The sequence below is a fragment of the Fringilla coelebs genome (genome assembly GCF_963513975.1).
Source record: "Fringilla coelebs genome assembly, chromosome: 6".
Taxonomy (NCBI): Eukaryota; Metazoa; Chordata; class Aves; order Passeriformes; family Fringillidae; genus Fringilla; species Fringilla coelebs.
In genome coordinates this window covers 25,183,866-25,195,971 of record NC_140034.1, presented here as the reverse complement: position 1 = coordinate 25,195,971, position 12,106 = coordinate 25,183,866, and the positions used below count along the sequence as shown (strand labels likewise).

The following is a 12,106-nucleotide window of genomic DNA, read 5'->3' as shown; positions in this document are numbered from 1 at the left end:
TCTTCTTTAAATACAAAATTAGAACCAGCTTAACTTTCCTTTGCATAAGCAATAGCACTGAGATCATCAATATGAAACAACAGAGTAAAGAAATTTGTAGTCCAGTTCCTGTTAACATAGTCTAAGAAAATCATATGAACACAACAAGTCTTCTTTTGAGTTCACCTAAAGCATTGTTCAGTATAACTCTTTTATAACACAGCAAAGAGTATCTGCAAGTAATAAAATTCAGAAATAGGTGACTTCAGAAATGGAGAATTGCACACATTTGTCAATCTTTCATTATTGCAATATTCAGGGTATAGTAAAAGACAGCACATTTAATAAACTATGCAGACTTATGAATATTTTTCCCCACTTTCCTTTTCATGGTTTGAAAATACTCAACCCATCTTGAGCAGTGCATAAAAACACACACTTAAGAAATCTTCTCTGACCCACCTATCAGCACCATAGCTCAAACCACTCCAGCTTTTTTCTCCTTCATGTACATAGTACTATTTTCCAATCCAGCTTAAGCATGTGATCAAATTCATCAAGAATTAGTATAGCAACTGCATTACTTTCATTTGCAGTAACTGTAATTCTAGTGAACACAATGTATTCAGCTACCCTCAAAACATGTAAAGCTGCATAATATATGCTTTAACTAATGTGCAAATCATTATGGATAGTACACCTTTGTGGAAAGAAGCCATCCACATTGCTACAGAAGTCAGTTATTAGTTCCTTAGCCTTTCTCAAATGTCTCTTTTATCAGCTCTTACAGACACTTACCAACTGTTTTCTGCCGTACTATGCTCCTTGCCTTTTCTGTTCCTGGAGATCCGGTGGTTGTAGCACTGCGCTGTCTCATGGGTGCCTGTCCAGGCTGGTCACGGCTCCAGCCTCTAGAAAAGGACTTATCAACAGAAGACTTTGGGAATTCATGCCCAACTCCTGCAAAAGTAAAATTGCAAATCTATTCACTTCTATTCTGCTATCACCAGATGACTGTAGATGTGTTCTTTCAAAAAATTTTAAAGCTGGATGGAATAAATTAAGTTACCAAAACAAGCATGAATTCAAAAGCTCAGCCAGCACTAACTCTGAAGGACACTCAAACTTTTTCAGAAATTTTGGTGCTATTAAACTACTGTAATTTTCTTTTCTGAAAAAATGGGCTTACACAGGTTGTAGTCTGATACATGTAACTTTTCCTTTGCTGCTCCTACCAGATAAGATACACAAAGTCATACATTTAAAAACATTAATACTGGGGGGGGCAGGTTTCCAAATAATTTTGGAACATTGAGGAACATGAAATAAGAATAACATAATTTTACACAAAATGCAAAAGCAAAAAAAAATTGGATGATGGACTCAAAGAACTTTGGAAATTAACAGAAAATCTAATAGTAATATTAAGATAGAACAAATTCTGATTTGACATTTATATTGAAGTAAATAAAGCTCATATTTAGGAGCTATCAAAAACAGCTAGATGGAAAAAAAAGTGAAGTAAAGAATATTTGCAATTTTTATTGCAAATATTTGCAATATTTCCTTATCCATATTGAGCTCATTAATAATCCAAACTGACACAATCATTAAGGGGGAATCTCTTTGGAAAAAGTGAGCTCTAGTCCAACATGTTAATTATCATTAGCAAACAAACAGGGGCAAAGAAATTTGGCATAATTTGTATGATATCTATTAATTCTAAAGCTGGACTTGACTTTGCAACTCACATTTAGCAATGGAGGCTTTCTCTGAAACTTCGTCACTGAAGGTTAACATAAACTTTCCTCATGTTGCTCAGATGATTCAAAATGCTTTTAAAAGCATATATTCAAATAACTGTACACATTTTTATACTATACGAGACTGTTCTTTTTTTCTGTTTGTTTTTTTGTTTTGTTTTGTTTTTGCGGGGCTGGGGAGTTGGTTTTGTTTTGGGTTTTGTTTGTTTGTTTTCTTAGTGCTTGTTTTTGTTTGTTTTGTTCTGTTTAACCTGTGCTCTTTTCGTAAGAAAAAGAAGAAAGCTATGTAGTATAGGAAAACAAAAAATGCATGGTCTGGATGACCTCTCAAGGGCAAACACAGAGAAATGTATTTCTGCCCAGTTATCACACAGCAGAATGCTGAATAATGACTCTGCTTAAGATGAGGCACAGAAGTATGTGAAATATTTTTAGCAAAAAAAAGCCTATAGTAACATCCTCTTTAAGAGAGGGAATCCACATAGGTTGCTTCTCAATGACAAAGCCTAAGATAGCAATAGGAAGCACCTTCCCTCCCTTTTATCTCTTCACCTTTGACTGAAGAGATAAAAAAGTAGCCTAAAAATAACATGTTTTTACATCTTTGCTACACACCTCTTATAAATATAATCCTGCTTGTCACTATTAGATTACAATGCACTTTTTAAAGGAGAACATTATCATTATCCATGTTTTACAAAAGTGGAAACGAAGCAGAAGGTCTGTCTCCAAACAGAGAAAAGAATCCAGGTTTTGAAACTTTCAATCCAGACATCTATCCAGGAGGACAAACATCCTGTCCCTTACCAATTCCAGAACTGTGCTATTGTAAGCAGCCACCTCCTCTACCCATATTATGTCTTACAGAGTATTTTATGCATTTTTTAGGAATCAGTTTAAAAACAGGTACCCCTCATGGATTATTAAACTATACTTTCTCTTATGTAGCCCACAAGGTCTCATCGTAACCAACCTTCACGATGGGCTAGTGATCAGTTATACCAAACAAAGCTATGTTCACCTTACATTTCATCTTTTAACATTTCAGGACCAATATTCCAATTGTGCTTGCAATGGCTTAGTTTTTACCAGCTGAGTAGTGTTTGTTATTTTCAAGAAGTTATGACTGGGACTCAATTATTTAATTTCTTTGATACAAGGAGAAAGGCATAACCCACTATGGTGTAACATTTTAGCTGAAATTCAACACACTTTTAAGAACTCCATTCCATATGTGCCTATTTGCAGAAATAACATGATCATGTTGAGGCAGTTCTAAAGAGCAGATTTACCTTAAAGAAACAGCGTTATTTCAGGTGATAGAGATGTCTAATTAGGTATACAAAAAAAAGTGAGGTCAAAATTATCCTGCGCCCAACCAGCTCAAATTCAAATGATGTCCATACAGTGTTGTCTTACCTTTGCCTTTGTGTTTTTTCTGCTTCTGCTCACTTAATTTATCCAGTGGCAGATCACTGAGGTCCAGGCTATACAAGTTTCTAGCTAATACTTTAGTAAGTGTCTCCATTGTCAGTGACCACTCAGTGGCCAGCTCTTCCCAGTATGTCAGTGATGACATTACAGACAGCAAGTCATCCCAAAGTTCTCGAGAAATGTACACATTTAGATTTGCTTTGATCCAAGCTACTATAAGAGTCTAAAGAACAGAGAAAAGTTGGATTGTGAGCATAAGCTGACAACATTCAAATGTTACTTTTCCAAAGAAAACTTCAAACTGCCACAGAAATTTCTGTGTAGTCCTGACATTCTTTTCCTTACCAGTGCATATAGATTTTTAACGAATTATCAAGTGTTAACACAGGGCTCTGACTTAGATACAGGAACAACTGGTTTGACCCATTATCTTGTGTATTCTTCTTTGTTCTGCTAAAGTAACTGGAGACTCTACAGATCCTAGTCACTGAGAACTCACCACAACAGCACTTTGCAACTATCAACTTTGAAAGGATTTGCTACAGCTTTCTGTAAGTAATTAAGAAATAAAAAAATCCATCAGTTAGGCATGGATAACACAGAAGATTTCATGCTGACTTGAGCTAATTTTGCTATGGCAGCAGGCTTAAACTGCACACACTGCCAGTTATCTTCACCAGTTATTCCAACTCAACAGTTCTTGAATTTTACAGTACCTGAAATACTCTTGTCACAGTGTCATTAAAATATAAGACAGAAACTAACAAATGCAACCAGGTCTTTGACCCACACCATTCACATCATCTGGGTAACATACCAGTGATATAAGATGACAAACTAGCCAACAGTGATTGCTGTATCCAATCTATTAATGAAAATTAGGCTGAATTAATTAAAGTGAATTTATGTTTACTTGCCTGGAAAAGAGGTCCTGCAAGTCTTCCAGCTAAAGTGGAGTTTTTTCTTCCTTGATACTGCAAGAAAGTTTGGGGTGGTATTTTCAGCACAGATTCAGTTACCCTGAGCAGCACAAGTAGCATCTGCTCCCTGCAAAACAGTATTAAACTTAAGAGTTACCATTTTATTATACCTCTGTATATACCAAGGTATTTTTAAAGGTAATAATCAAGCCTTATTTGCTCAAACACATTCCAAAAGTGTCATAATGATTACAAGGAGCCTAACTTAGTTATTGCAAAAGAAATTATTCTAATCTTTTTTCACACTTAAGAGTGAGGAATCCCTGTTGTCCTGTAATATTTTCTTCCAAGTAATTCAACCACTATCACCTTCAATGGCCTGAAATTAGAGGCAAAGTTTTAACTGTATTTTCAATCTGAGCTTTTTCTTTTTCCATGAATTACATGTTTTGGTAATTTTACATTATCATTAACATACTTCACCAATTATTTTGTGTGGCACAATTTTTGCCACTGTGATCTAGAGTCCCTTCTTTAAATTGATGTGAAACTGGGAAAGAAAATACCAATCTAGTAGAATCTGTTCACTATTATCACTCCCAAATTTCCCAGTAGCCAGCTAAATTGGCTCCTCAGAAGAAGAGACAAGGTTTACATGACACATAGTGCTAGCTTTACTTACCCAGAGTTCGGGACAGATTGAATGCAAGTCAAGTTAAAATTGAATAAATCAGACATTTGAAATCCCCTTGCTACTTCTTCCTTGTAATGGAGAATGGTGGCAATATAGTACCTGATTACAGACTACTATTTAAAGGAGTAGGAAATAGAAATTCCTGTAAAGCAGGGTCTCTTGTACCTACTAGGCACCGTAACAACTGGAAAGGCACAACACAGTTACACAGTACACAGACTCCTGTATACAATTACAGGTCAAGAACAACATACATCTGATTGTAATAATTATCCATACTTGTCTGGGGCTTTTGTGTTTATTTTTAAATAAGGCTGTGAAGCTTCATATGTTTCAATATTTTAACGCTTTGATACATGAGCAAAATGCCCTGCAAAAACTCATCAGTAGCTCCCTAATAAAAGTCTGTATATCCCAGCTTAGTCCTTTTTGCACTGAGGTCTAAGCTGCCACAAATTAACTAGAAGCTTACTAGAAGCTTTAAGAAAGCAGATAACTTCCCCTGTGCTAAGTTGTCTGTGGTGTTCAAGTTTGTATATTTACTGATTTAGAGGAACTGGTTCATATAACCAATACCACTCTACAGCATTTACTACCAAGCAAATTTTCACATTTGTGCTGTGAACTAATAAGCTAAGATAAAAGCATTAGCATTTTACCATGTCTTCTTGTCCATAGTCACTTGGACTACCATGTGGCGGTAGATGTTGAGAACACGTTTGCACATGTCAGTGTGTTCATCCAGCAGAACTTTAAATTCATTTGCAGGTTCAAGAAAAAATATATTTGAAGAATTTATTATAAAAACCTGTAAGCAGAAAAGAGAGGATGTCGTGATCCTGAAACACTTCGATGTTTTCAGCAATTCAGTTGGTAGAACCAGGAAGAAAAAATCTATAACAGAAAATCTTTATAAGAAAAGGTTGCATATCCACACAGAAGTGCATGTTTAAATATGTCAGTTTGAAGTAATGATAAAGCAACAATCATCTTTTCCCCATTTTTTCTACAAAATGTATTTGTATATTTTTGTTCTCATAGACAGATGATTCAACAAACTACTCAATATGATTAGTTTAATATAATGGACAAAAATGTCCCAGTAAGAAGTCCACTGCACAAAAGTTCCACCTCTAAACCAGGAACTGACTAGTACAATATACAGTAAACTGTTTGAAATAGTCCTGGTACACTGTGTGTGCTTCAGCATGACCCAGCCTGTATTATGTTCTGGGAAACTAAAGAATTCATCCCACTGGGATCAGTAAGGCTTACCAGAAGTGGGAAACCCGACATGTTTCTGAAAGTGACTGACTTCAGTGGGCAGTAAATTAGGGCCTTCAGAATGAAAATCATGAAAAAAAGTAGGCAAGGACACTGTAGGAGCTACAGAAGCAGTTACTCAAGTGTTGCTATATTTTTATGTAAGTTTAGAAAGCGCTTGAATCTCAGACCTAGATTTTCAAATTTTTTTTTTTTACATGTACAGGAAGTCATAACTTCCCTCTACTGAAAGTTTTGGTTTTTTAATAATTAAAAACTATTACTATGCTCTTTTACATTTACTAGTCTCAACTAATGAACATAACCTACACTAAGTGCCTGGAAATAAGTCTATGCAAGCATTAAATGGGAAAAAAACTCAAGACAGAAGTCTTTGATTATTGATTCACATGGAAAATCAAACGTGGTTCCAGGTCAGGAAACCTCTTAAACTGAGACATGGTACTGGGTTAGAATGATGTCTTGACTCTGTTTCAGGCTAAAAAAAAAAAAAAGATATTTGGTAGTCAAATGAACCTTTGTCTAAAAAACTTCAACACTAATAATCTTCAAGACATTGTCAGATGTGTAAGCCTTAGTAGTATATTGCACACAGATAGAGATACTTTGTATTTCTTTTCTCAGTAACACTTCATATTCTAAAAAGTTGTTGAAAACAGAGATTATAAAGCTTAAATTACTTCAATGTATCTGAATTTAAAAGTGATTTCAATTACAAAGTTTCTTTATATGTACAACAGTGTACAGCACAAAAGAAAACTCCATTCATAAAATTATTCAAGCTGTAGTAAAAATTAGTTTTACTTAGCATGGTCACACCAGCAGTGCACACAGTAAAATGGCAAATGTGCATTATTTTATTTTGTTCAGAATCAATTTTCTGCTGGATATAAGAATATTACGGAGGCCAGAGTCATATACCCACCAATATGAATGTATGTGACCACACATACACATAAAATGCACACACTTTATAACCATAAGAGCATTTCAAAGACCCTCAAATTATACCCTCCCAATTTTCCACAACCTCACCTTGACTGAAACATTTTGCTAAACATTTGAAATTAACATGATTTCTACCTTGTCAAACTGCCTAGAAGCTGTTAAAAAACTTCTGTTAGGCTACAACTGCAACTCTTGCTTTCCTTAATGATATCCCCAGAGAGTTATGGTGCCCCAACCAACTTTTCAAACATGCTGTAAATTCAGAAAAAGATAAAAAAAGTCCCTGTACACCTTATAATTAAGACTAGAAAAAACTACAGGATTGGATATTTTGGCTTATGTGACTAATAGTGTAAAAGCAAAAAGCCTCTAAACATTCTCATAAAAGCTTAATTATATTTATTTGAACATGTTGCAGTAGCATGAGGATTATCTTTTCTCTAATATAATGCAGAGGAGAATGCACGTTCTGATGCAAAATTAGAATTAGTTTTTTTTTTATTTTTTATTTTGTTACCCAGCACTGGTCTATACATTGTCCTACTTCAGGTCAATAAAGATATAGTGAACCAGTGTCATTTGTCGAACCTTTATCAACATACTTGTTGCATATAAAATAATTTTAAAATTTAGAGATGCATGGGATTCCCTGGCAGCAGTATTGCACTACATTCCACCCTATGTGCTGACAACAAGAATTTAGGTATTTTCAGATAGATAATTTAGATAAAATTAAATACCAAGTCTGTTTCATACCTGCAATACTGACTGCACTCCAGCTCGTACATTTTGCTCTTCAGTATCAATTTCAGATGTTTTATGCAAAGCGTCTTCATAACAGCCATTTCTCGTCCAGTTTGAATTTCTAACTCCATGACTGGAGTTCATCCCTTTTTCCTGAAAAATATTTTTTCTTAAAATTCCACAGAGTTTTAGACAAGTATTTTGGCTTTATATTAAAGGAAAAAGGATATAATAGGTACTAAAAAATAAACAGCACCAGGAAAATGCACCTGAGACACAACAATATTTCATGAGGCTTGTAGCAATTATCTTAAAGTACCTGAATGAAGTAACTACTATTTTTGTCACCCTTTTATTTGTATATAATTTTTACACAGCTGATAGTTGGCATGCTGTATAATCCACATCTTGAAAACAGTTCATAAAATGATAAGAAAATTTAAATTGAACTAAGCACATTACAAAGCTACAGATAATGGATAAAATTAGCTCGTCCATACAGTATTTTACCATTGTTTTTCCCCAATAAATGTTCTGACCAAAGAAAACCACAAGTAAACTATCAAGGAAGCCACATCTCTGTCTACTGGCAGATTAATGCACAAATATTACCAATAATATTTTACCTCTTCTCTTTCTTTTCCTTTCTCTGAAGAATTATGGTCAACGTTTTCATCACAATCTACAGCTGTGCACTGCATTATTTCTTCAGGTTCTTTCATAAATAAAGGTTTGTCTTCTTGTTGAATCCATTCTTGATACACCTTCACCACCTTCCTCATGGCAGCTGCTTCACATATTGGCAACAGAAATGCCTGCAGGCAGAAAAAGAAAGAAACAAAACACTGTTACAATATTTGAAATAAGCTGGGCTCCATAATGTGCAAGTTCTAAGAGATAAAGGTGGAAAAAGACAGCCACTGTTGGATCTCCATATACAAACTATTGCCAAACCTAAATGTTTGCTCACTTTCTTCAAATGTAAGCTGAAAACATGAAAAAACCCCACATTTAAACAAGAAAGCTTATCAAGAAATACTTTGAAAGAGATAAGAATCCATGTGGGCATATCTAGTTAGCACCTAGCCTGCTGAAATTAAGACCCAAACACCCATCAAAATATGTAAAACGAATGAGCAGAAGTTTCTTTTACAACATCTTCCATTTGGAGGATTTGGAAAAGTGGAGTTAAACCAGCTCTAAATGATTGAGAAAAATTCAAGTGACACATAATACTGGTAGTCTTCTATCTTACTTTTAGCTAATTAAGATTTTACAAAACAGCATCCTTAAAGCAAATTACTCCCTGAAAAAAGTTCAATATTATTGTTTCTAAAACTCATGCATTGGAGTTGGTGTGATGGCTGATCAGTGCCCTCTTCAGAAGGTTTCCTGTATTGGCTGTGCTGGTAACAACTAGTCATAGACCAGAAACTTTTAATATTAGTCAGATTTTACCTAACAACATATACACTTACCAAAGACCATGATGCCCAAACTATACATTCAGAAGAACAGATAAACTACACTAAGGCCCAGTTTTACAGGGCCTGTGCTGTGACTGTTGAAAACCAGTTGCCCATGTCTTTAAGGAGGGCCCACTTAATAAAGGTAGTATGTTCACTCTGGAAACAGAGATTTCATACCATTATCTCACTAAAAAGAATTCAGTTGTGTATTACAGCATTAAACTGACAAGTTCAGTAGTACAGTTCTTCATCAAGTCTAACATTCTCCTGCAGGTCCATATACATTTTTTGTACCCTCAAGTGTAAAATGCATTAAAACTTGTTCTCTACAAACAATCTTTCCACCACTCAGTACCACTGAAACCTCCTCTTGGCAGGAATAACTTAGTCCTCATATTTTAGAAACATTACAAACACCTTGTGTACTAGAAATTAATTTACACTGAAAACTCCTGGCTAAATAATCATGTAAATAAGGTTTCATGATTGCATATGAAATCCAAATAATCTACATAAACTCACAGAACGACTTTTGAAAAGAATGAAGAAAATTGCCTTTGCTTCTTTTCACTGTGGGGACAGTGGAAAGTAGACCATTGAAAATTTATACTCTACATTCAATGTCTCATTCTCTGTAAACCCTTGAGTGTCAGCTGAATTTGGATAACTCTGCTATGTCCTTCAGTAATGTGTCCAAGTTCTTGACTACAAGGGATGTGGATAAGCTTCTGACATTTATTTGCCTCATTCAAAAATATTTACTTCATCCAGATAAACAAGTTTTAAAATGTTCAACTTTCTGCTGTTTAAAGCAATTAGCGTCGTGCATTTAACTTGAAACTTAGTATATCTTTCTATACTATTATTCAGAAATCTCTGTTTGTCTTTTGATCTATAGCATGGGGCATAAAGAAAGTTTATCTTATTCTATTCTCCTACACTGAACTCTAAGTTATTATTAATGAAGACTCCATATTCTGGCATATGTTCTCAGTTTAAATTTGTTTTAATAGTTTCCAGTAGAGAAATACTATTCTGAGTATGCTCAGTTAACATTTCTGGTTGCAGTGAAGTCAGAAACAGAAGCTGCTACCTTTTACAGCCATCTGTCCTACTCTTCTGATGAACACTACCAAGGAAAGGACATTTGGATGCTCCTAAAACAGCTCTGTAACAGCTGCAGACTCCCACAGGAGGCTTATGTTAATATGGCTGGCTGCGAGTTCTAATACCTACAGTGTTGATGTATGAAAAGATTAAACATTCCTGTCTATGGGGAACTGTGAAGTCAAAGTTAAATGTTGCTAAACTGGTTGTTAAAGATGTAAAATTAGAAAAATCAGGAACTTGGGGTATTCTACACAGAAAGTATTTCAGAATGTTAGCTTCTGGATTTTTGAAGGCAGGATGACTGAAAAAACCTGTAACTTGGTATAATGTTCTGCTTAACAAGTGCTCTTGAAAGAAAACCATGACATAATAAAAATATACAATATAATAATCAAGATTCTTGCCTTCTAAAGAGAGTTTTTTTACCTGTCGAAAGATCTCAGTTAGAAAATTAACATTGTTTCTTTTAGAAGAGAAGACTTTCCGGACAATTTCAATATCAGTTAAATGCTCTTCATCAATACTGCAGAGGCTGGAAGAACTTGGTTCTCTCTCTGTTAGAGTACTTGTATTAGAATGAGATTGTTCTGGTTCTGCATTTCTATCCTGCTTATCAGTACTGTCATTTTTGCTGTCCTCCCTTGAAGCCATGCTAGCAGCTGCTCTCTGAAAAAAAAAATTAAAATATTCCATAGTTCATTTTTAGCACCGCAATAAATCAATACAATTTAAGTATAACTTAAACAGCACAAAGAATTGAAGAAAAAACAAACAAACAAAAGGATTTACTGCATTTCAAGGATTCTAATGTCTTGTTGATTAAAAACAAATCACAAAATTTGAAAAAAAGAAAGCAGGGCCTTTCAAACCAAATTAATAAACATACAATTTGTTTAGAAATTACTTATTTTTTTTAACCTTTTCATTAGTCATAATTATTGGAGGACAGCATACTGCTGACAAAACAACAAAAACATGAAAACAAATGTATTTCTGTGTATTTGGTTTTACCTGAATATTCTTTGGCACATTTTCACCTTCCATCCCAGGAATATGAGGTCCTGTATGAGGTTTTGGCTCAAGCCAGAAAGACACCAACCATCGAATGACAATAACACGAGCCTTAATGAAAGGTTCCTTTGTGCAATAGATTGCCTCATTGGTTTCAGCATCTTTCTTAACTATTACATAGTGTGGCTTTGGTCTCATTTGTGGTATATCTGTATGAAAACACAACATCTTAAAAATACTGGCAGAGAGAAAGATCTGCATAAAAAAGAAATCCTAGAACCATAACCAATACACATGAACTTTCAAAGGTGCAGTTTTATTGCATTCACTGTTGCACCATTGATTCCAAGATGCACTGGAATGAATGCAACAGAGAAAATGTCAAGAACATGGAAGACATCAAAATGTAAGACATCAGAACACTTGAATTTTGTCCTGAAAGGAGGCAATACTGTTGGTCCAAAAGATAGAAACTTATTTCTGCTATACATAACCTTTAATTTTTTATCTGAAAGTGATTTCTCCAGCTTTAGGTTTTTGCTTACATTTTTTTCTATGTAAGCAAACACATTTCATTATCTTCAGGTTCTTTCAAACTACATTATGCTCAATATTTAAAGATAAACTTCAGCAAATTCACGACTTAAAATTTTCATTGAAACCTAAACAGTTCCAAGTAGGAAAATAACTGTCAACTAGACTATGACCTATACAAGAAAACTGTTTTCATATAAAACTAACATATTGACA

At 34.6% G+C, this 12,106-nt stretch overlaps 1 protein-coding gene across 10 annotated transcripts in view; it reads right to left on the bottom strand.

The window, feature by feature from the left end:
* RALGAPA1 (Ral GTPase activating protein catalytic subunit alpha 1) overlaps positions 1–12,106 on the bottom strand; it is a 132,259-nt gene that overhangs the window by 96,227 nt on the left and 23,926 nt on the right. For all 10 annotated transcript variants that reach the window (XR_014616265.1, XR_014616266.1, XR_014616267.1 and 7 more), the window contains exons 9-16: positions 11,357–11,565; positions 10,772–11,011; positions 8,393–8,581; positions 7,779–7,919; positions 5,450–5,598; positions 4,094–4,223; positions 3,162–3,399; positions 778–939 (exon numbers count right to left, since the gene is read on the bottom strand). Coding sequence is in view for 5 of the 10 variants with exons in the window: in XM_084208435.1 (XP_084064561.1) it covers positions 778–939; positions 3,162–3,399; positions 4,094–4,223; positions 5,450–5,598; positions 7,779–7,919; positions 8,393–8,581; positions 10,772–11,011; positions 11,357–11,565 (1,458 nt within the window). In the remaining 5 variants the exon portion in view is untranslated. The remainder of the gene's footprint in view (positions 1–777; positions 940–3,161; positions 3,400–4,093; positions 4,224–5,449; positions 5,599–7,778; positions 7,920–8,392; positions 8,582–10,771; positions 11,012–11,356; positions 11,566–12,106) is intronic.